The following is a 25,228-nucleotide window of genomic DNA, read 5'->3' on the forward strand; positions in this document are numbered from 1 at the left end:
CACCAGAATAAAGTCCTTTATTTGAAATAATGACACAGACTCCTTTATTGAATCTAAATTAAACCATACTCAGAGAAAGCCTAATCCACTGAAGTCAACGTCTCCTGCAACAAAAATAAAATAATAAATCACAATATTCCTCACCTGTCTGCATAGAAGATAATCCATAATGACACACAATGAACCTGATGACTTTGAGAGCAGTGACTGATATGACTGCTATCAAAGACAGCCATCTATACACTGACACAGAAGGTAATCACTCCTGCAGTGTATAGCACTGAGCTGTGGTGAGAGAGTTCACCTGGGTTCATCAGCTGATCAGCTCCGGTGATCTGTCTTACAGCACCACCGATGCGTGAGAAAGTTCTCACGGTGGTGCCGAATGTGAGAGCACCAGAGCTAATCAGCTGATGAACTCAGGTGAGCGCTTTCGGCAGATCAGTAATACACTGTGGAAGTGATGACGCTCCTGTCAGTGTATCGCTGGCGGCCAGTTAGAGCAGTCACATCTCACAATGCACAGGTTACAACATTTTCCACAATATCTAACTTATATTTAGAGATGTTTAATAGAGCTTGTTATCATGTAACATTGAAATAACTACATTGTGAAGGAAAATATGGAAATCTCTGAATTGACAGACATGTTAACGATATGCAAACAATGCAAAAAAATTGAAAAAATTTCAAAACATTTCTATTTATTCACTCTTAAGTATGAGTGCTTTATGCAGAAATCAATTATTGGCATGCAATAAATGAGGTTATTAATGGATGTCTGAGGAATGTTCTGCCATGCTAAATGCGCTTATACACTCAAATCATCAATATTTGCAGCTGGCAGTTCCCTTTGGAATTGCTAAACAATGTCGTCCCAGATGTGCACAATGGAAGACAAGTCTGTTCACACTGCAGGCTTTTCTAACAACTTTAGGCCATGCAGTAGCACAAGAAACATGTTGTCAGGTGTTGTGATGGAGAAAACTGCTCATGTGACACTTTGAAGAAATGGCCACACCACTTGATACTAGATCTAGTTACTGTAAGGCCGAGCTGTTAGTGTACCTGGAATGAAGATTAAAGGAGTCCGACTACCATACATTATACCACCTCACATTGTGCCAACCCACACAAGAGCGGGAGTAGGGCCACTGGGATGTTCCTTCATTGCATTGTCCACTTGGTCTACAGACCAGCTTCCAGCTTTCACTGCATCCAAGATAAAGTGGAAGAAAAAATTTACAGAAAAAAGACGGAGGGCACCATCAACAATAATGCATGTAAGTATGAATATAGGGGATCTTGTAGATTGTGAGCCCTCGCGGGCAGGGTCCTCTCTCCTCCTGTACCAGTTGTGACTTGTATTGTTCAAGATTATTGTACTTGTTTTATTATGTATACCCCTCCTCACATGTAAAGCGCCATGGAATAAATGGCGCTATAATAATAAATAATAATAATAATAATCTAACTGGAGTATGTCAAAATAGAGATACAAACTATAGAGAGAGAGGCATACTATATTCCAGGGACCACCAACCAATTTATGCATAATAACATATGCTGAAAAAAAAAAAGACTAAATAGCCACAGCCAGCTCACCGATCCACGAATTTTAATGGAGGAATAAAGTTTTTGAAATTTTTAAAGGAGCTGGAACGCCTTTCTTCTATTCCTTATGCATAATAACAACTTTTATTAGAGTCCAAAACCACACAGATTAAAAACAATTAAAAAACCAAGAACAAATACCCCATAATGGGGTCGGCCCCCCTGGACATGCATATGGAAAGTATAAATAGATGGTAATGTTAAAATTAACAACATCAGTAATAAATGCAAAAACTGTGGTCAAAAAAATGATTTCACTGCAAGTACTGTAAAAAAAAAAAAACAACACAATGTTATATGCACTGAGGGAGACACTGCATAGAAAACATGAGAGATAAAGATAACACGGTATAAATGTAGCCAATGTGCTGATAATGCCTATGGGTGTTAGGGGTCGAGTTCCTGCCTCTGTACATAGGGAATCTCGGGCCATCTCCGCTGCGGTCTCCCATTCTTCTCTTGCCGCAGTGGAGCCTGCTCAGCAGAGACGGCGATCCCAGCGTCTCGCTCAGTCTGACTCTGTGCTAAGAGTTACTGCTGCATTTCCTGCTTCTGCCATTGAAGTCAGTACTGGGCAGCGGCGAGCAGATGCTTCTGGGACTAAGTCCTGCTTTTCACGTTCTGAGCATGCCCAGAGTAAGATCTTTCAGTGGAGATCGAGGGTCACATGATCAGATACTGCCGCTAAGGTCATTGGTCCTTCTTGGAAGGTCCTTTAAGTGCTAGGTCTAAGTCCTGCTTTGCACACACTCAGCATGCCCAGGGCAAGATCTCTCAGTGGAGATTTAGGGTCACATGCTCAGGTATGGCAGTCTCTCATTGGTCCTTCTTGGAAGGTCTTTTACTTGCTGCAGCTATATAAGGCTCGCATGGTTGCACGGCCATGCGCTAGTATCAAATGTGTTTTGGCTTATGCCAGTGGATACTATACCACTCAGTTCTTATGTGGTGTGAAGCTGTTAGCATTGGGACTGTACACTCAGGCAGGCAGCTAGCGTCAGTGGGGGCAATTAGCCTAGTTAGGGTATTAGTTATTGTGTACAGCGCGACTCTGTGAGGCAACAGAGTTCGCTACCAGTTCATACGGGGTGAAGCCTAACCCACGTGTGAGATCAGAGTCCATCCGCCATAACTTAGCAGCAGATATCTCTGCACGGTGGACCCCGGGCTGCGAACACACCTTGTAGCTACCTACTCATTACTCGGTGCATTCCGCTAGCCCTAACATAAAACTAGCGCCAGGGTCTGGCTAGTAAATGGCGGACATTCAGCAATCTTTGCGGTATATCCAGCAGCTGGAGGGTAGGTTGGCGGCTCTCGAGAGCTCAACCTCAGCTGTGGATGTTACCACAGTTGCTGTATAGGCTGCTAGCGTGGCTGCAGCAACCTTGTCCACTGAAACCCCTGTTCCGACATTATCTCGCCTCCCGCTGCCAGAAAAATTTTCTGGAGATAGCAAATCTTGTAGGGGATTCGTGAGTCAGTGCTCTATTCACCTCGAGCTCCTGGCTGCACGTTTTCCTACAGAGCGGGCTAAGGTGGGATTTATTGTGTCTCTCTTGTCGGACAGGGCGTTGGAATGGGCTACGCCGCTGTGGGAGCGTGGTGATCATGTGGTGCAGAATGCTCCGCTGTTCCTGAGCACTCTGAAAAAGGTCTTTTTAGGACCTCAAGTCACCCATGACATAGCGCTCCAACTACTGGCACTAACTCAGGGTGAGTCCTTGGTCAGCCATTTTTCCGTCCGCTTTCTTACTTTAGCTTCTGAGCTGGAGTGGTCGGAAAAAGCCCTTATCTCCATATTTTGGAGGGGTCTGGCTGATCACGTTAAGGACGCTCTGGCCACTAGGGAGATTCCTGCCACACTGGAGGAGTTAATAACTGTCTCTACTCGAATTGACCTCCATTTTAACGAGCGGAGGTTAGAGCGAGCCCAGTGTAGGCAGAGGTTTCGGCTGGCTCCCACCTTCGCCAAACCTCTGGAATCTCCGGTCCAGGTTCCTGAGTCACATGAGGCTATGGAAGTGTCACGAGCGGGATCTAAGTCCCGAACCGCTAGTGCACTCAAGGTCTGTCATGTTTGCCAGCAGTCAGGACATCTTGCCACCAGATGTTCCCAGCGGTCGAGGAAACGTCAGCGTCTAGTGGTAGTAGGTGGAGGTACACTAGACACGGCGACGTTTACCTCCAAATTGTCCTTTAAAGGGACAATTACTATAGGCTCATCCTCCCACTAGGTAGAGCTCTGCGTGGATTCTGGGGCAGAGGGCAATTTTATGTCTTCTGCCTTCACCCAACGGCACGCAATACCCCTGGTTATGCTAGCTCAACCAGTAACAGTACGAGTGGTGAATGGGTCGACACTGCCCTCACAGATAACACACCAGACCATCCCTTTTACTCTGTCCATGTCGCCATCCCATCAGGAGATTATATCTATGCTCGTCATTCCTGAAGGAATTGATGAGGTCCTGTTGGGGATACCTTGGTTACGGTACCACTCTCCTCATATCGAGTGGTCCTCAGGCAGAATTCTGGGATGGGGTGAATCTTGTGGGGGTAGGTGTCAGAGGGAGTGTGTTCAGGTTGCTACTACAGAGGTACCCGCAGATCTATCCTCTCTTCCCAAGCAATATTGGTCTTATGCAGACGTGTTCTCCAAAAAGGCGGCGGAGACCCTTCCGCCCCATCGCCCTTATGACTGTCCTATTGATCTCTTGCCTGGTGCTGAGCCTCCCCGGGGTCAAGTTTATCCGTTATCTCTCCCGGAGACGGAGGCAATGTCTCAGTAGATTCAAGAGAATCTGGCAAGAGGGTTCATCAGGAAGTCAGTGTCACCTGCTGGGGCTGGGTTCTTCTTCGTGCAGAAGAAGAATGGAGAACTGCGTCCATGCATAGACTACAGGGGTCTTAACGCAATCACCGTTAAGAATAAGTATCCTTTGCCCCTGATATCTGAGCTCTTCGATATTCTTCGGGGAGCAAGGGTGCTTACTAAACTAGATCTGCGGGGTGCTTACAACCTGATTCGCATCCGTGAGGGGGACGAATAGAAGACGGCTTTTAACACCAGGGATGGGCACTATGAATATCTGGTGATGCCCTTAGGGCTCTGTAATGCCTCAGTCATTTTCCAAGACTTTGTGAACGGCATCTTCCGGGATATGCTTTCCACCTTGGTCGTAGTCTATCTGGATGATATTCTCATCTACGCTCCAGATATTGACTCCCACAGGAGAGATGTTTGCAAAGTCTTCGACCTCCTACGGGCAAACTCCCTCTATGCCAAGTTGGAGAAGTGTATGTTTGAGCAGGAGTCCTTACCTTTCCTCGGCTATATCATCTCCGCCCAGGGATTGGCTATGGATCCTGCCAAACTACAGGCTGTGATGGACTGGCAGGAACCCCATTCTCTTAAAGTGGTGCAGCGCTTTATGGGGTTCATAAATTATTATCGCCAGTTCATTCCGCACTTCTCAACTTTGGTAGGTCCCTTGGTTGCTCTCACCAAGAAGGGGGCAAATCCCAAATTGTGGTCTGAGGAGGTCTCCAAGGCCTTTGTCTCCATAAAGTCACACTTCGCTAGCGCTCCCATCCTACATCGCCCCGATGTAGATAAGCCATTTATCATGGAGGTGGATGCCTCATCTGTCGGTGCTGGAGCAGTCCTCTTCCAAAAGGATGCTCAAGGTCAGAAGCATCCTTGCTTCTTCTTTTCTAAGACCTTTTCATCAGCAGAGAGGAATTATTCCATCGGGGACAGGGAGTTGCTAGCCATGAAGTTGGCTTTTTCGGAGTGGAGACATCTCTTGGAGGGAGCTCGTTTTCCCTTCCAAGTCTTCACAGATCATAAAAATTTGGTGTACCTGCAGACAGCCCAGCGGTTAAATTCGCGCCAGGCCAGATGGTCCTTGTTCTTCTCCCGGTTCCATTTCACCCTTCATTTTCTTTCTGGGGAGAAGAACACTCATTCCGATGCTCTCTCTCTCGCTCTGTTGTGTCATCTGTGGAGGAGGAAGAGGAGCCTCGGCTTATTGTCCCCACCGAGAGCCTGAGAACTGTGGCCCCGGTTTTGCTAGAGTCTGTGCCTCCAGGCAAGACTTTTGTACCACTGAGTTTGCGACCGGAGGTTCTCTCTTGGGCACACTCGTCCAGGGTGGGTAGACATTTTGGTTCCAAAAGGACATCTGAGTTACTGGCGAGGACATACTGGTGGCCGCATATGGCTCGTGATGTCGCAGACTATGTTCGGGCGTGTGTCTCTTGCGCCAAGAACAAGTCCCCTTGGCAACGGCCAGCTGGTTTGCTTTATCCTCTGCCGGTGGCGGACAGGCCCTGGGAGATGGTCGGGATGGACTTTGTGGTGGGCTTACCCAAGTCTCGTAGTTGCACCATTATCTGGGTGATCACCCACCATTTTTCCAAAATGGTTCATTTGGTGCCTCTTCCACGGCTACCATCTGCACGGGCTCTGGCAGCCTTGTTCATCAAACATATCTTTCGCTTACACGGTATGCCGGACAAGATTGTCAGTGACCGGGGTCCCCAGTTTGCGTCTCGATTCTGGAGGGAGCTTTGTCATCTACTCAGTATTGAGTTAAATCTCTCTTCGGCTTATCATCCCGAGACGGATGGGTTGGTTGAGAGAGCCAATCAGACTCTGGTCACTTATTTGCGACATTTTGTTTCTGCTAGGCAGGATGACTGGGCATCCTTGTTACCGTGGGCAGAGTTTGCCCTTAACAACGCTGTAGCCGACTCCACCGGTCAGACTCCTTTCCTCCTTAACTACGGCCAGCATCCGTGGGTTCCTGTGCCTATGCCTGTGTCCTCTGCTGACTCCAGGGTGGCAGACTGGGCAGTGGAGGCACGAGACATTTGGGACAGCACTCAGGATGCCATCCGGGCCTCCAAGGAGAGAATGAGGTCCTCCGCTGATGCACATCGGCGCCCTGCCCCGACCTTTGCTCCTGGCGACTTAGTGTGGCTCGCTGCTCGTAACATCAGGCTGCGTGTTGAGTCCACTAAGTTTGCTCCTCGCTACTTGGGTCCTTTGAAGGTCCTCGAACAGGTTAATCCTGTGGTCTACCGTCTGGCCCTTCCTCCACGCCTAGGTATCACCGACACCTTTCATGTGTCTCTCCTTAAGCCCGTATACATATCCCGGTTTTCTGAGTCATCTGCCGGGACATCGGGTTCGTCTACCTACGATTACGAGGTGAACGCTATTTTGGGGTGCAGGGTGGTTCGTGGCAAAAAATGTTATTTGGTGGACTGGATGGGTTACGGCCCTGAGGATAGATCCTGGGAGCCTGCTGAGCACATTCGGGCTCCGAAGCTCATTGCTGCCTTAGAGCGTAGCGAGGCCCAAGGAGGGGAGCCCTAGGAGGGGGGGTGATGTTAGGGGTCGAGTTCCTGCCTCTGCACAGGGGGAATCTCGGGCCATCTCCGCTGCGGTCTCCCATTCTTCTCCTGCCGCAGTGGAGCCTGCTCAGCGGAGACGGTGATCCCAGCGTCTCGCTTAGTCTGACTCTGTGCTAAGAGTTACTGCTGCATTTCCTGCTTCTGCCATTGAAGTCAGTACTGGGCAGTGGCGAGCAGACGCTTCTGGGACTAAGTCCTGCTTTTCACGTTCTGAGCATGCCCAGAGTAAGATCTCTCAGTGGAGATCGAGGGTCACATGATCAGATACTGCAGCTAAGGTCATTGGTCCTTCTTGGAAGGTCCATTAAGTGCTAGGTCTAAGTCCTGCTTTGCACACACTGAGCATGGCCAGGGCAAGATCTCTCAGTGGATATTTAGGGTCACATGCTCAGGTATGGCAGTCTCTCATTGGTCCTTCTTGGAAGGTCTTTTACTTGCTGCAGCTATATAAGGCTCGCATGGCCGCACAGCCATGCGCCAGTATCAAATGTGTTTTGTCTTATGCCAGTGGATACTATACCACTCAGTTCTTACGTGGTGTGAAGCTGTTAGCATTGGGACTGTACACTCAGGCAGACAGCTAGCGTCAGTGGGGGCAATTAGCCTAGTTAGGGTATTAGTTTTTGTGTACAGCGCGACTCTGTGAGGCAACAGAGTTCGCTACCAGTTCACACAGGGTGAAGCCTAACCCACGTGTGAGCTCAGAGTCCATCCGCCATAACTTAGCAGCAGATATCTCTGCACGGTGGACCCCGGGCTGCGAACGCACCTTGTTGCTACCTACTCATTACTCGGTGCATTCCGCTAGCCCTAACAATGGGGCCCTAAGAGTCATAGATTGCAAATATACCATTTGAAACTCACATAATCACAGACCAAGAATATTGACACAAGTATCTCACAAAGTGTATCAGATAATAGACAGAGCTAGTACGCTGTTTATGGCTAGGGTAAATGGGTAAATTAGTATAATTGCACACCCCAAAGGCCTAGTAAAGATGTCAAATTCAATTCACAGGATAAAACATATTATACCCCACCACCCCAAAGGCCTAGTATGTCTGGGATCATTGTCTTGTTGGAAGACAAATCTCCGTCCCAGTCTCAGATCTTTTGCAGACTCCAACAGGTTTTCTTCAAGAATGGTCCTGTATTTTGCTCCATCCATCATCCTATTAATTTTAAGCATCTTTCCTGTCCCTGCTGAAGGAAAGCAGGCCCAAACCATGATGCTGCCACCACCATGTTTGACAGTGGGGATGGTGTGTTCAGGTTGATGAGCTGTGTTGCCTTTACGCCAAACAGATTGTTTGGCATTGTTGCCAAAAAGTTCGATTTTGGTTTCATCTGACCAGAGCACTTTCTTCCACGTGTTTGGTGTGTCTCCCAGGTGACTTGTTGCAAACTTTAAAGGGAACCTGTCACCTGAATTTGGCGGGACCAGTTTTGGGTCATATGGGCGGAGTTTTCGGGTGTTTGATTCACCCTTTCCTTACCTGCTGGCTGCATGCTGGCCGAAATATTGGATTGAAGTTCATTCTCTGTCCTCCATAGTACACGCCTGTGCAAGGTAAGATTACTTTGCGCAGGTGTGTACTATGGAGGACAGAGAATGAACTTCAATCCAATATTGCAGCCAGCATGCAGCCAGCAGGTAAGGAAAGGGTGAATCAAACACCCGAAAACTCCGCCCATATGACCCAAAACCAGTCCCGCCAAATTCAGGTGACAGGTTCCCTTTAAAGGACACTTTTTATGGATATCTTTGAGAAATGGCTTTCTTCTTGCCACTCTTCCATAAAGGCCAGATTTGTGCAGTGTACAACTGATTGTTATCCTATGGACAGACTGTCCTACCTCAGCTGTAGATCTCTGCAGTTGATCCAGAGTGATCATGGGCCTCTTGGCTGCATCTCTGATCAGTCTTCTCCTTGTTTGAGATGAAAGTTTAGAGGGATGGCCGGGTCTTGGTAGATTTGCAGTGGTATGATACTCCTTCCATTTCAGTATGATCTCTTGCACAGTGCTTCTTGGGATTTTTAAAATTTTGGAAATCATTTTGTATCCAAGTTCGGCTTTAAACTTCTCCACAACAGTATCATGGACCTGCCTGTTGTGTTCCTTGGTTTTCATGATGCTCTCTGTGCTTCAAACCGGACACTGAGACTATCACAGAGCAGGTGCATTTATACGGAGACTTGATTACACACAGGTGGATTATATTTATCATCATTAGGCATTTAGGACAATATTGGATCATTCAGAGATCCACAATGAACTTCTGGAGTGAGTTTGCTGCACTGAAAATAAAGGGGCCGAATAATATTGAACGTCCCACTTTTCAGTTTTTGAATTTCCACAAACATTTTAAATAACCAATACATTTTATTCAACTTCACAATTGTGGTCCACTTGTTGTAGATTCTTCACCAAAAATTTACATTTGGTATCTTTATGTTTGAAGCATGATATGTGGGAAAACGTTGAAAAGTTCAAGGGCGCTGAATACTTTCGCAAGGCACTGTATTAGTCAGCAGCATATCCAAAAAGGTGCAAATTTATCACATCAGCATGCTGGAACCGTGCCAAAAAAAAAGTTGCAGTGTGAATTAAATATAAATATTATCATGCATGACAAAAACAAGACAGTTTAAGTAGGCATATACGCCATGCCATGTGCCAAGGCAACTAATTAGGTAATAATAATCTTTATTTTTATATAGCGCTAACATATTCCGCAGAGCTTTACAGTTTTGCCACATTATCATCGCTGTCCCCAATGGGGCTCACAATCTAAATTCCCTATCAGTATGTCTTTGGAATGTGGGAGGAAACCGGAGTACCCGGAGGAAATCCACGCAAACACGGAGAGAACATACAAACTCTTTGCAGATGTTGTCCTTAGTGGGGCTTGAACCCAGGACTCCAGCGCTGCAAGGCTGCTGTGCTATCCACTGCACCACTGTGCTGCCTAGGCAAGTGTCATATAGACCAAAAACTGTCCTGCAGCAAAATAGAAATAAGTACAAGCCTAGTGAACATGACCAGAGTGAATGCAAATAAACGCTCCAGGGGCGTCAGAACCCGACGCGTGTCGCCACTGTAGTGGCTTCATCAGGGGTAGGAGTAGTAGAGGTTGGACTCCTAATACATGTTTACATATAATACCTGAATAGTAGGATCACTCTCAGCTGTGAGAGTAAGATGGCGGCATAGAGATTTACCAGTTAAGGATACAGGAAGTAGAGTCTGGGTGCAGCAAGATGGTTGAACCTGAGACACACAGCGCATGCACGAGTGCCGGACGCAGCGCACTTGCAATAAACAACAGGGATAGATGTCAGATGCCAGAGTGGTTAAACCTAAGGGGACAGCGCATGCGCATGTATTCAATGTCAGCCATTGCACAGAACGTGAATCGTGGAATTAACCCTTGCTAATCCATGATGTTACCGGCGAGCAACAGGCGCATTCATAAAAATTATATATGAGTATACGTATATGGTAATGAATGTCCACATTAGAATTAAACACAGGCCGGCACCGCATGTGTAGATGTAAAAATACCACAGATCTAGTGAGCCCAATACACGAACAGTGCATGCGCGAACACCGAATGCAGTATGTTTATAGGGTGAAAGGTATATGTCAATGTGCATATAAGATAGAGAATGTCCACATTAAGATTGATCACAAGCAGACTTTAATACCTTGTCTTCTAAGATTATTGGTCTACATAAAAAGTTAACTAAAATCTGGTGGAACATAAGTAGCCTTGAAGAGTACAAAAACATTTTTTTGTTCCCCAGGGATTACTTACATGTATACAGATTTTTCCAGCATGGGAGGCAACCCCTGACTTCCAAAAAACTTGGGAAATGGGACTAGCTAAATGTTCTACAAGATTGATTGATATGCTTATTGAACATGACCAGATTTTATTAAATCAAACCAAGGAGGAAATCAAGGCCTGTGAGAATCAACTCACTGACTTTGATAAGGACTCTTTCAGTTGAAACTAAAAAAAATCTAATTGATTCATTCGAGAAAGAAGTTATTTCTCGCAAAAGAAACAATTTTCACAGGGATAAACTGGGCTTCAATAATGGTAGAGCATATAAATGGGTACATCGTGGTAACCGACGCCCCCTCATGGAGGGTTTCAAAAGTTTGGATGAACCTGCTACTAAACACGAAATGTCCTCTAGTGATTTTTTATTATCAGACTCCAGTGACGCTGAAGGCGCCACAGGAGGGGTCTTAGAAAAATCGGAAGAAAACAGAAAGAAGGTCAGAGGTTACAGAAACTGTTCCCCGTCATACAGGAGGGAAACAAGATTCAACAAGAGGCGTTGAACGCTACATCTAATGAGACTGCCATGGAAGGTAACTTACAGATTGTTAGCTTATCTGCACATGATTTGGATGATGATGGATACTTGCGCATGCGCTGTCCCCTTAGGTTCAACCACTCTGGCATCTATCCCTGTCGTGCATGTGCTGTGTGTCTCAGGTTTGGCCATCTTGCTGCACCCAGCCTCTACTTCCTGTATCCAAACAGATTTCTTGTCCCGTGTGCTTAAGCGGTAAATCTCTATGCCGCCGTCTTACTCTCACAGCTGAGAGCGATCCTACCATTCAGGTATGATATGTAAACATGTATTAGGAGTCCAACCTCTACTACTCCTACTCCTGATGAAGCCACTACAGTGGCGACACACGTTGGGTTCTGACGCCCCTGGAGCATAGGTTTGCATTCACTCTGGTCATGTTCACTAGGCTTGTACTTATTTCTATTTTGCTGCAGGACAGTTTTTGGTCTATATGACACTTACCTAATTAGTTGCCTTGGCACATGGCATGGCGTATATGGCTACTCAAACTGTCCTGTTTATGTCATGCATGATAATATCTATATTTAATTCACACTGCAACTTTTTTTTGGCATGGTTCCAGCATGCTGATATGTGATAAATTTGCACTTTTTTGGTTATGCTGCTGACTAATATAATATGTTTTATCCTGTGAATTGAATTTGACATCTTTACTAGGCCTTTGGGGTGTGCAATTATATTAATTTACCCATTTACCCTAGCCATAAACAGCGTACTAGCTCTGTCTATTATCTGATACACTTTGTGAGACACTTGTGTCAATATTCTTGGTCTGTGATTATGTGGGTTTCAAATGGTATATTTGCAATCTATGACTCGTAGGGCCTCATGGGCATTATCAGCACATTGGCTACATTTATACCGTGTTATCTTTATCTCTCATGTTTTCTATGCAGTGTCTTCCTCAGTGCATATAACATTGTGTTATTTTTTTATTTACAGTACTTGCAGTGTAATCATTTTTTTACCACAGTTTTTGTATTTATCTACTGATGTTGCTTATTTTTACATTACCATCTATTTATACTTTCCATATGCATGTCCAGGGGGCCTACCCCACTATGGGGAATTTGTTCTTGGTTTTTAAATGTTTTTAATATGTGTGTTTTTGGACTCTAATAAAATTTGCTATTATGTATAAATTGGTTGGTGATCCCTGGAATATAGTATGCCTCTCTCTCTTTAGTTTGTATCAAGATAAAGTGGAACTCATTTTCCTCCATTTCTGCCTTTCTATGCATCAGAATCACATTTGAGTGCAGTGGTAAGAGGTCAATTGAACACCTGTAGGTTGACATCTGACTCCTAACTCAATGTTCTGCAAATTAATTCTAATGTTGTGGGTTGTTATTATGTATGGTAGCCAGAAACCTCTATTCTCCATTCCAGATACACCAACAGTTCGGCCTTACATTGATTTGGCCTGAAACCTACTGTATTTCTCCAAAGTGTTCAAAGTGACATTTTTCAACACAACAACACCAAGCTGTATGTTTGCTTATCAAATATGAGCAGCATGCATGGCCTAAATGTGCTACCATGACCTGCAGTGCCTCTGGACTTGTATCTCATCGAATACAATGAAATGTCATTGGTCATAAATTACAAAAGTAGCTGCCAGCAGCAGATCTTGATGATTAATGTTACCAAGTGAACTCAATGTGGCAGAACATTCCTCAGTCACCATTAAAGGGAACCTGTTAGTAGGATTGTGCTCAGTAACCTACAGACAGTGTCAGGTTGGTGCCGTTATACTGATTAAAATACCTTGGTTGATGAAATCTGTCTTGTGGTTGTTGCTTAATCTTTATTTTCAGTTTTGAGTTAATGAGTCATTAAACACGCCAGTCCACCTCCTAAGACCTGTTGCCGTGGGCGATTGCATCGCTGTGTGTGTTCTGTAGGGTGCCAGGCCTTTTGGCAGCTTTGGCTGTTTGGCTCCGCTGGCCAGTGTTGCATCACACAGGTGGAGCGATGCAGAGCCTTCTGCTCTGTACTCCTCCAAACACCAGATTGACACTGACTCTGAACCTGACACACCGAAACCCTATACTGCAGGGTTTTTAACTTGAATCTGTGGCCTTCAGCCACATGGAAAACCTGGCACAGAATGAAACGGTCTGCATGATTACCATTCTGCAGTCTGCTTCAAAACACAAAGGCCCAGAGCAGGTTTTCCCTAAATCTGCCTTGGACAACCAGCATGACCAAGACCTATACTCACTTTAGTCTGCATTGCAACCACAGCTACGTCTGTGACTGCAATGCACTCTCATGGCCTCTATATGCCTCCGTGCGTATCCTGTTGGGAAAACATACAGCGACCCCTACATGTAACATCAGTCACTGCCTCACAATATATTGAAAGAAAAAATCACCTGCAGCAGGCAGGCGTTGGTGGAGGTGCCTGTGCTGCAGCATAATCGCATGTGTAATGTCCATTAAATTCTTTTATTTTGATGCTCCAAATAAATTCATTAAAAAAATAGATACACGTTACTGCACTGACTATCTTTGAGGAGGCAATTTTTTTACTCTAGCAAGATGGTGCCGTCAGCGCCTGTGAAGTAGCATCTATCAGCAATCGCCTGCTGCAGATGATTTTTTTCCCCAACATATATAATATTCATTATGTAAAATAGGGGGCAGATCAGTGAGTGATCAGTGACTTGTCATAAGCCATACAGGTGAATATCTAAGCAGAGCATCACATGAAAGCCCCCCACAGGCCGCCCAACAATCAGGCTCTCCATTTATGTGTTGTGACAGTGAAACAGCCATGACAAATGCAGCTGCGACGCCGGATAGCTGATCAGCAGGAGCGCTCCAAGTATCCAGATTTCCTCTGCAGCTTAACCAGTAAGCGCTGTAGCTTGCCGAATAAGGAGGTAGCCGAAAATATTTGCTCATCTCTACTCAGCACAATCCTGTTGACAGGTTCCCTTTAATAACCTCATTGATAGCAGCCTAGGTGCATAATGCATATATTTCTGTGTGTAGCGATCATACTCAATACTGAGTAAATCCCTTTTAATTTTGAGGAGGCTAATATATTATGAAATTTCCACAGATGTTTGTTACCCAAGGTGAGATTATTATTGAAAATTGTATATTCTTTCACTCATTCCAATAAATACATGATAGGCAAACCAAACAACCTCAAATTACAAACAATGCATAGTGATTACAAGACTAATCAGAATTTAAATGTACATGTATATATTTATGACTACAGAACAACCAATGGCGCTATCGTGATTGGAACCCCTGCTGCAAATCAAGGGACAATACCACCCTTTTGCCCCAATATGCAAAGTAGAAAATAAAATAATTTGTATTTGCGCTGAGGTGTCACCCTAATAACTCTAGTTTGTTGATGAGTGACCTGCTTTCGCTGATGTGTCAGCAGTGGAAAGACTTTAAGAATAGACCCTTGATGGTTACTATTCTTATGGCAATATTATATTACCTGCCTCTGTAGTTGTTGTGCCAATACAGTATACTTGGCTAATTAAATAAATATACACGTGGCAAGTAGGTTGGATATAAATGCCTTCGATAGAACAGTTCTATCGAAGGCATCTATATCCAACCTACTTGCCACGTGTATATTTATTTCATTAGCCATCATCAGCGAAAGCAGGTCACTCATCAACAAACTAGAGTTATTAGGGTGACACCTCAGCGCAAATGCAAATTATTTGATTTTCTACTATGTATATATTTATGTATTATTATCATACATTTAATGGGTCATCAGGCCTTTGAAAATTAATGTCTGGTCTTTAGGGTAAGGTTTCGAGGGTGTGCCAAAAGTTAGACCACCACAAATCTAATATTGAAGGCATATTTTTGGGATAACCCATCAATTGTTTAAGGCTTGAACTAAGTTTGCTATGTTTCCCTCATTACAAAGTAATTCCAATCATATTAAAATATTGCAGAATGCAAAACCCAATCATCGAAAGAGTCTAACATTGAAAAATAGATAAAAATATATATATACACACGCACACAATGGGGATTTTGCAGGTTTTCCAACCTACAAAGAATAGAGAGGTCTGTATTTTTTTTATCATAGGTACACTTCACCGGTGAGAGACAGAATCTAAAAAAATCCAGAAAATCACATTGTATGATTTTTACAAAATTAAATGGCATTTTATTGCATGAAATAAGTATTTGATACAATAGAAAAACAGAACTTAATATTTGATACACAATTACAGGGATTTTGGCCCACTTTTCCCATACAGATCTTCTCCAGATCTCTCAGGTTTTGGGTCTGTCGCTGAGCAACATTAAGCTTCAGCTCCCTCCAAACATTTTCTATTAGGTTCAGGTCTGGAAACTGGCTAGGAAACTCCAGGACCTTGAAATGCTTCTTATGGAGCCACTCCTTGTTCTGTCTGTGTGTTTCGGGTCATTGTCATGCTGCAAGACTTAGGCACAACCCATCTTCATTTTAGTGCTCTTACTGAGGGAAAGAAGTTGTTGGACAAAATCTTGCTATACATGACCCCATCCATCCTCCCTTCAATAAGTGCAGTTGTCCTACTCCTTTGCAGAAAAGCAACTCCAAAGTATGATGTTTCCATGCATCATGGTTGGGACGGTGTTCTTGGGACTGTACTCATCCTTCGTCTTCATCCTTCCAAACATGGCGAGTGGAGTTGATACCAAAAAGTTCTATTTTGGTCTCGACTGATCACATGACCTTCTCCCATGCCTCCTCTGGATCATCCAGATGGTCATTGGTGAACTTCAATCGGGCCTGGACATGTGCTGGTGTGAGCAGGGGGATCTTGCGTTGCCTGCAGGATTTTAATCCATGATGGCGTAGTGTGTTACTAATGGTAATGTTTGAGACTATGGTCCCAGATCTCTTCAGGTCATTGACCAGGTCCTCCTTTAGTTCTGGGTTGATTCCTGACCTTTCTCAGAATCATACTTACCCCACGAGGAAAGATCTTGCATGGAGCCTCAGACAAAGAAAGATTGACAAAACAATAATGAATAGCCCCAAAATGCATACGGAGGACCACAAGAATGATTGATAGTCATCTTGTGTTTCTTCCATTTTCAAACAAGTTTGTCAACACACAGTTGTTGCCTACTGACCAAGCTGCTTGCCTATTGTCCTGTAGCTCATCCCAGCCTTCTGCAGGACTACAATTTTGTCCCTTGTGTCCTTAGACAGCTCTTTTTGGTCTTGACCATGGTGGAAAGATTGGAGTGTGATTGATTGAGTGTGTGGACAGGTGTCTTTTATACAGTTAACGAGTTCAAACATGTGCAACTAATACAGGTAATGAGTGCAGAGTAAAGGCCCCGTCACACATAGCGACGCTGCAGCGATACCGACAACGATCCGGATCGCTGCAGCGTTGCTGTTTTGGTCGCTGGAGAGCTGTCACACAGACAGCTCTCCAGCGACCAACGTTCAGGGGAAAGACTTCGGCATCGTTGAAACTGTCTTCAACGATGCCGAAGTCCCCGGGTAACCAGGGTAAACATCGGGTTACTAAGCGCAGGGCCGCGCTTAGTAACCCGATGTTTACCCTGGTTACCATCGTTAAAGTAAAAAAAACAAATGCTACATACTTACCTACCGCTGTCTGTCCCCGTCGCTGTGCTTCTCTGCTCTGGCTGTGAGCACAGCGGCCGGAAAGCAGAGCGGTAACGTCACCGCTCTGCTTTCCGGCTGCCCGCCGCTCACAGCCAGAGCAGAGAAGCCCAGCGCCGGGGACAGACAGCGGTAGGTAAGTATGTAGCGTTTGTTTTTTTTACTTTAACGATGGTAACCAGGGTAAACATCGGGTTACTAAGCACGGCCCTGCGCTTAGTAACCCGATGTTTACCCTGGTTACCAGCGAAGACATCGCTGAATCGGCGTCACACACGCCGATTCAGCGATGTCAGCGGGACCTCAACGATCAAAAAATGGCCCAGGCCATTCTGACACGACCAGCGATCTCACAGCAGGGGCCTGATCGCTGGTACGTGTCACACATAGCAAGATCGCTACTGAGATCGCTGTTGCGTCACAAAACTTGTGACTCAGCAGCGATCTCGCTAGTGATCTCGCTATGTGACGGGGCCTTAAGAGGCTTCTTAAAGAAAAAAAACAACAGGTCTGTGAGAGCTTCAAGAAGAATTATTGCTTGTTGGTAGGTGATCAAATACTTATTTCATGCAATAAAAATTAATTATTTAAAATCATACAATGTGATTATGTCTCTCACAGATAAATTTTACCTGCGATAAAAATTACAGGCCTCTCCACTCATTGTAGGTGGGAAAAATTGCAAAATCGACAGTGTAACAAATACTTATTTTCCCCAGTGTGTGAGTGTGTGTATGTATGTGTATGTGAGTGTTTATATATACATATATACATACACAAACAGTATTTTTTAGACTATAAGATGCACCAGACCATAAGATGCACCTAGGTTTTAGAGCAGGTAAAATTAAAGCAAAACAATGTAGTCAATTCTGTACCAATATCCTGGTATATATGGTCCCCTCATTCCCATCCTGGTATGCATGGCCCCCTCATCCCTACCCTGGTATGCATGTCCCCTCATCACTACCCTGGCATGCATGGCCCCCTCATCCTTATTCTGGTAAGCATGGCCCTGCAGATGCCGTGCGTTCACTGCCAGAGCAGGTACATCCTGACTATAAGACGTACTTCCCCATTTTCCTCCATTGCAGCCATTTGGCAAATTCAAAAAAGTTCACTTTTTTCACATTAATGTACACTCTGCACCACATCTTGACTGAAAAAAACGGAAATGTAGAAATTTTTGCAAATTTAATAAAAAAGAAAAACTGAAATATCACATGGTCATAAGAATTCAGACCCTTTACTCTTACTCAGACACTCATATTTAAGTCACATGCTGTTAATTTCCTTGTGATTCTCCTTGAGATGGTTCTACTCCTTCATTGGAGTCCAACTACATTTAATTAAACATATAGGACTTGATTTGGAAAGGCACACACCTGTCTTTATAAGACCTCACAGCTCACAGTGCATGTCGAACCAAATGAGTATCATGAGATCATAGAAACTGGCCAAGGAGCTCAGAGACAGAATTGTGGCAAGGCACAGATCTGGACATGGTTACAACAGGATTTCTGCAGTACTCAAGGTTCCCAAGAGCACAGTGGCCTCCATAATCCTTAAGTGGAAGAAGTTTGGGACCAGCAAAAGTCTTCCTAGACCTGGCTGTCCAGCCAAACTGAGCAAAATCGTGGGAGAAGAGCCTTGGTGAGAGAGGTAAAGATGAACCCCAGATCACTGTGGCTGAGCTCTAGAGATGCAGTAGGGAGATGGGAGAAAGTTCCACAATTCAGCTATCACTACAGCCCTCCACCAGTCGGGCCTTTAAGGCAGAGTGGCCCGACGGAAGCTTCTTCTCAGTGCAAGACATATGAAAGCCTGCGTATAGATTGCTAAAAAACACATGAATGACTCCCAGACAATGAGAAATAAGATTTTCTGGTCTGATGAGACGAAGATAGACCTTTTTGGTGGTAATTCTAAGCAGTATGTGTGGAGAAAACCAGGCACTGCTCTTTACCTGCCCAATACAATCCCAACAGTGAAACATGGTGGTGGCAACATCATGCTATGGGGGTGTTTTTCAGCTGCAGGGACAGGATGACTGGTTGTCATTGAAGGAAACATGAATGTGACCAAGTCCAGAGATATCCTGGATGAAAACCTCTTCCAGAGTGCTCTGGACCTAATACTTGGCTGAAGGTTCACCTTCCAACAAGGCAATCACCATAAGCACACAGCTAAAATTACAAAGGAGAGGCTCCAGAACAAATCTGTGACCATTATTGACTGGCTCAGCCAGAGCCCTGACCTAAACCCAATTGAGCATCTCTGGAGAGACCTGAAAATGGCTGTCCACCAATGTTCACCATCCAACCTGATGAACTTGAGAGGATCTGCAAGGAAGAATGGCAGAGGATCCCAAAATCCAGGTGTGAAAAACTTGTTGCATCGTTCCCAAGAAATAATAAACAATATCCACCAATCAAAATGCAAATGACTAAGCAGGGTGTGATTAATATAAGACTATAAAAATTAACTTTTAATAAATATTATTAAAATGGTATGTATCTAGTTCGACCACACTTAGAATACTGTGCACAGTTCTGGTCTCCGGTGTTTAAGAAAGACATAGCTGAACTAGAGCGGGTGCAGAGAAGAGCGACCAAGGTTATTAGAGGACTGGGGGGTCTGCAATACCAAGATAGGTTATTACACTTGGGGCTATTTAGTTTGGAAAAACGAAGACTAAGGGGTGATCTTATTTTAATGTATAAATATATGAGGGGACAGTACAAAGACCTTTCTGATGATCTTTTTAATCATAGACCTGAAACAGGGACAAGGGGGCATCCTTTGCGTTTGGAGGAAAAAAGGTTTAAGCATAATAACAGACACGGATTCTTTACTGTAAGAGCAGTGAGACTATGGAACTCTCTGCCGTATGATGTTGTAATGAGTGATTCATTACTTAAATTTAAGAGGGGACTGGATACCTTTCTGGAAAAGTATAATGTTACAGGGTATATACACTAGATACCTTGATAGGGCGTTGATCCAGGGAACTAGTCTGATTGCCGTATGTGGAGTCGGGAAGGAATTTTTTTCCCCAATGTGGAGCTTACTCTTGGGTTTTTTTTGCCTTCCTCTGGATCAACATGTTAGGGCATGTTAGGTTAGGCTATGGGTTGAACTAGATGGACATATAGTCTTCCTTCAACCTTAATAACTATGTAACTATGTAACTATGTAACTATGTATCAATCATTCAAAAGAAAAACTAACAAATAAGGACTCACATGAAAATCACATTCATAGGAATGTCTTATACCACAAGCAATCCCCGAGACTTAGGGAAACTAAATATGCATACGTCTCCAGGGAAAGTAAATACTGACCGAATTCATATATGTCAGCACAATTCTCCAGTCGCATGTTCCATATAATGGATATCCATAATTGGACGTGCTGCATGAACCACGACTGGTATGTATAAATCAGAACGATCTCACCTTTTCAACTTTTTTGAATTTACTAAATGGTTGCAATGAAACAAAGAGGGAAAAATTTAAAGGGGTATAAATACTTTCCACACCCACTGTATGTATATGTATATATATATATATATATATATATATATATATATATATATATATACACAGAGTTGAAACTAGAAGTTTACATACACTATATAAGAAGACACATATGCATGTTTTTCTCAATATCTGACATGAAATCAGAATAAACTTTTCTGCTTTAGGTAAATTAGAATTACCATAATTATTAATATTTGCCAAATTCCAGAATAATGAGCCAGAGAGAATGTTTTAAGGCATTTTTATTACTTATTGCATAGTCAAAAGTTTACATACATTTCATTAGTATTTGGTACCATTGCCCTTAAACTGAGTGGCCTGTGTCAAACATGATATCCTTCCACAAGCTTTCCACAATAGTTGATCAAAATTTGGGCCCATTCCTCCTGACAAAACTGATCCAGGTTTGTAGGTCGCCTTGCCCACACCTGCCTTTTCAACTTTGCCCATTAATTTTCAATAGGATTGAAATCAGGGCTTTGTGATGGCCACTCCAAAACATTGACTTTGTTATCCTTAAGCCACTTTTTTTTTACCATTTTGGCAGTATGCTTCGGGCCAGTGTCCATTTGAAAGACCCATTTCCACCCAAGCTTTAACTTCCTGGCTGATGTCTTGAGATGTTGCTTCAGTATTGCAACATAATCTTCTTTTCTCAAGATGTCATCTATTTTGAGAAGTGCACAAGTCCCTCCTGCAGCAAAACAACCCCACAATATGATGCTGCCACCCCCGTTTTTCAAATTTGGGATGGTATACTTTGGCTTCCAAGCTTTTCCCTTTTTCCTCCAAACATAACAATGGTCATTATGCCAAAAACGTTAAATTTTAGTTTCATCAGACCACAGGACATGTCTCCAAAAATTATAATCTTTGTTCCTGTGTGCATTTGCAAACATTGATATGACTTTTTATGTTTATTTTGGAGCAATGGCTTCTTCTTAGCAGAGTGGCCAAAAAGAGGGTAATGTGGCAAAATAACCATGACAATATCCCTGTAAGGCCCTAAATCAGGGATGGGGAACCTCAGGTCCATTGGCCGTTTTCGGCTCTCAATGACCTTTCATCTGCCTGTGGAAGATTCCTGACGACTGTAGTACTTAGGCCAGCAGCTGTAGTTTGATATCTGCCCGCCCATTGATTTCTTCTTGCTTTGTGAGCATTGAGGCACATGCAATATATTATTACATCCTGATACCTTTGCCAATGTCAGGATGTACTTTGTGGGTGGAGTTATCATGCAATTTGTAAGACCCCTGAATGATGGTATCAATACCTCAATGGCCATTGGCAGAAAAGATTCCCCACCCCTATCCTAAATCAGCCTAACCTATCAGCAGAGGTTGACACCCTAATATTCAATGCAAGTTAAGGCACCAACGCTCCTCGTCGTCTATCCCTTAGAGTCCTATGACCACCCTAGATCGATTTTTTAATCTTAGAGTCACGATTATGGACACCTACTAAGGGAAGGACATCTATTTCTCCAGTTGTTTTATAATGCAGTTTTGTCAATTCCATATAGTGATAGCCACCTGCAAATGGTAAACCCTATATGTGGGTTTAAAACCATAGCATCTGAACAGGCTGCATTTATACACGTGTATGGCACCCCATTTCACACAGTTTATTGGATTATTTTGAATGGGACACACTGTTACAGGGATACTCTGTTATAGTAGTGCAGCTAGTTATTTATCTATTTTTTGTGGAGGTGCACGTATTTTGGACACTATCAATTTAAAATCTTTTATTTGTAACAAAAAGATGCATATATTGCCACATAAGGAGACGACTGCTTTTTCATATCTTATAGACTATCATTTCTGTGCTCTAAGGGTAAAACAATTACCGGTATCTAGGATCGTCATAGGTGCTAGACGACGAAGAGCAGAAGCGCCTTCACTTGAATTGCCTATTAAACTCCATGGCTAGGTAAGGCTCAAAATTTAGGGCCTTACAGGGATATTGTAGTGGTTATTTTGCCACATTCACCCCATTTTTTATGTACCTTTTTTGGGTTGTTATTATTTTTTGCAAACATGTATTTTTTTCTTTTTCTCACTTTTAATGCATACCCACTAAAGTATTTATCCTTTAATAATAAGAGTTTCTTCACATGCTAGACTGACTTTTGAAAGCTTATATTCATTACAATTTGGTTAGCCAATATTGAAAAAAATCCCAAATGATGATTTCTAATATTTCATATACTTTTCTCAATGGGCACCTTATTTTTTTATTTAATAGCTGCTTAGATGGTGTGGTCTAACTTTGGCTCTAAATTAATTTTAGTGGTTGCAGAGGTTGCATCTGCAATTAGGCTCTCTAACTTGGAGAGGTCCAAAAGGTACTAATAGTTGAGGGGTCCTATTGGAAATTTGCATTGGGCCCAGAGATCTTCAAGCTATACTTCTGAATAGAAAAATATGAAACGCTCACATTTTTTTGTGGCACGCTTTCATATTTGCCTTTTGGATCCCCAATATTTTTTCCTAATGCAGCATGCTGTAGGTATGCTTTTTTACATTTTATCTATGGGAAATGCATGCATGAATGTTACACCACAAAAAAAATCTCTTCATGAAGGAAAGATAAACTAGCAAGCTGTATTTTATTGATAATATCTGATAACTGTTGTTATTAATATCTAATTGTTATGGATTCTTAACGTTTTTGTTTCTTGGATGAGATTGCCAGAAGTGTATGCCGTTGAAGGGCAGAGCTCAGAGGAAGAAACATTATTGTCACAGTGATTTTGGTAAGCATGAGATTCATTCAATACTTCATTGTAAAGGTTAAAGTTGTTAGATAACAATCTATCAGAAGAATTTAAATCAAGCGAAGGGCTAATTAATTTTTTTCCAGCTATTAAAATGTAATATGTGAGAAAAGTAAAGAATTTGTACAGCCTTAGGTGACAAAAATCTTCAGCATTGTATGGCAAAAAGTTTTGCAGCTTTCTAATAATTTGCATTTTAATTACCATTTTTTATGACTTCTACTTTTTCACTCGAGGGTTAATATTTGTCTTATGTACGCCATAATGTTTCCTGTCTTGCGTTTGTTTTTTATACCAACCGCTCCTGCTCCAAGAATTCCCGAAATGGGACAACGTCTTTAAATGCTGGATGGAAACTGTGAGGCAAAAATGAATATACAGTATATTATATGAATAAATGTTTTGGGTCACCTACATCATAAACCTACAGGTGCTTTTATAACATCTTATTCTAAATCCATGGACATTAAAAAGGAGTTGGTTCCTTGTTTACAGATAAAATTTACTCTCATCTTGGAAGGATTTCTACAAGATTTTGGGATGTCTGTTGGGATTTTTTCCCCTTTATTTAGAAGTACATTTATTTGTGAGGTCAAACACTTATTTTGGACAAGAGGACCTGGCTTACAATCTCCATTCTAGTTAATCATAGTTTTCTATGAAACTATGGTAAGGCCTTGGTGCGGTCAGTGGAGTTTTTCCATGCCAAATTTACCCAACTACGACTAAACCTAGCTTTGTGCACTCGGGCACAGTCATATAATTACTCATAGAGCATGTCTAAGAGGACCCCTCCAAAACATATAGCATACAGTTATGGCCAAAAGTGTTGATACCCTTGAAATTGTTCCTGAAAATGAAGTATTTCTCCCAGAAAATTATCGCAATTACAACACAAAATAAAAACAGAGAAAAAAATGCAAATTGGATATAATTTTACACAAAATCCCCAAAATGGGCAAGACAAAATTGTTGGCACCCTCAACTTAATTTTCGGTTGCACACCCTTTGTAATAAATAACTGCAATCAATCGCTTCCTATAACCATCAACATGCTTCTTACACCACTCAACTGGAATTTTGGACCACTGTTCTTTTGCAAACAACTCCAGGTCTCATATTTGAAGAGTGCCTTCTCCCAACAGCAATTTTAAGATCTCTCCATAGGTTTTCAATGAGACTTAGATCTACAAACACTTGTAAAGGGTGCACTCAAGCTGTATACACAAATAAATGTTATAGGGTGCAGTGCATAGTCCAATATTAAATGTATAACCAAAAAAAGAAAACAGAATGGACTATGAAACAGGCCCGCACAACCATAGAAAGTAGAAAAATAACACAATGTTTATTGAACATCACAGCAAAACACATAAAAACATTTAAAATGTACCAATAGTGTACAAAAACACCCCTATTCAAATGCCCTACAAATAAATATGAAGTCGACATGAAACATAATACAATGGGTCAGCATAATATATGTCACCTTATATAGATGAAATAATACCCCCTAGTTGAAAGGGAAACGCATCCATATATGCTTAGGGCATAAGAGATCATAGGCGCAAAGAACCATAAGCCCCCTATTGGAAAAGCTAGAGCAAAGAAAACCTTGTGAAAAGGATGTCCGTATCAAATCTACTAATTGGTTTGGAAGTAAAGTGCCCAGCAGATAACAAGGAAAAACAGCCTATAGTTACAGAGGGGGGGCAATATAATGCCCAGCATACTCATCTGAGGCGGGAAGAAAAAAGACAGGCTGGAACCCAAAAATATATCGACTACACAAAGTCAAATAGCCAGTGCCTAAATGTGAACGGCATAAGGCAGGGTAGGGTAGGGT

General features: G+C 43.0%; 1 protein-coding gene across 1 annotated transcript in view; it reads left to right on the forward strand.

Moving 5' to 3' along the window:
- The window catches only part of ADAMTSL5 (ADAMTS like 5), a 207,308-nt gene that overhangs the window by 138,036 nt on the left and 44,044 nt on the right, over positions 1 to 25,228 (forward strand). Inside the window, exon 11 of the mRNA XM_069736430.1 lies at positions 23,293 to 23,361. Coding sequence (XP_069592531.1) covers positions 23,293 to 23,361 — 69 coding nt within the window. The remainder of the gene's footprint in view (positions 1 to 23,292; positions 23,362 to 25,228) is intronic.

Source organism: Ranitomeya imitator, chromosome 1 (genome assembly GCF_032444005.1).
Source record: "Ranitomeya imitator isolate aRanImi1 chromosome 1, aRanImi1.pri, whole genome shotgun sequence".
Taxonomy (NCBI): Eukaryota; Metazoa; Chordata; class Amphibia; order Anura; family Dendrobatidae; genus Ranitomeya; species Ranitomeya imitator.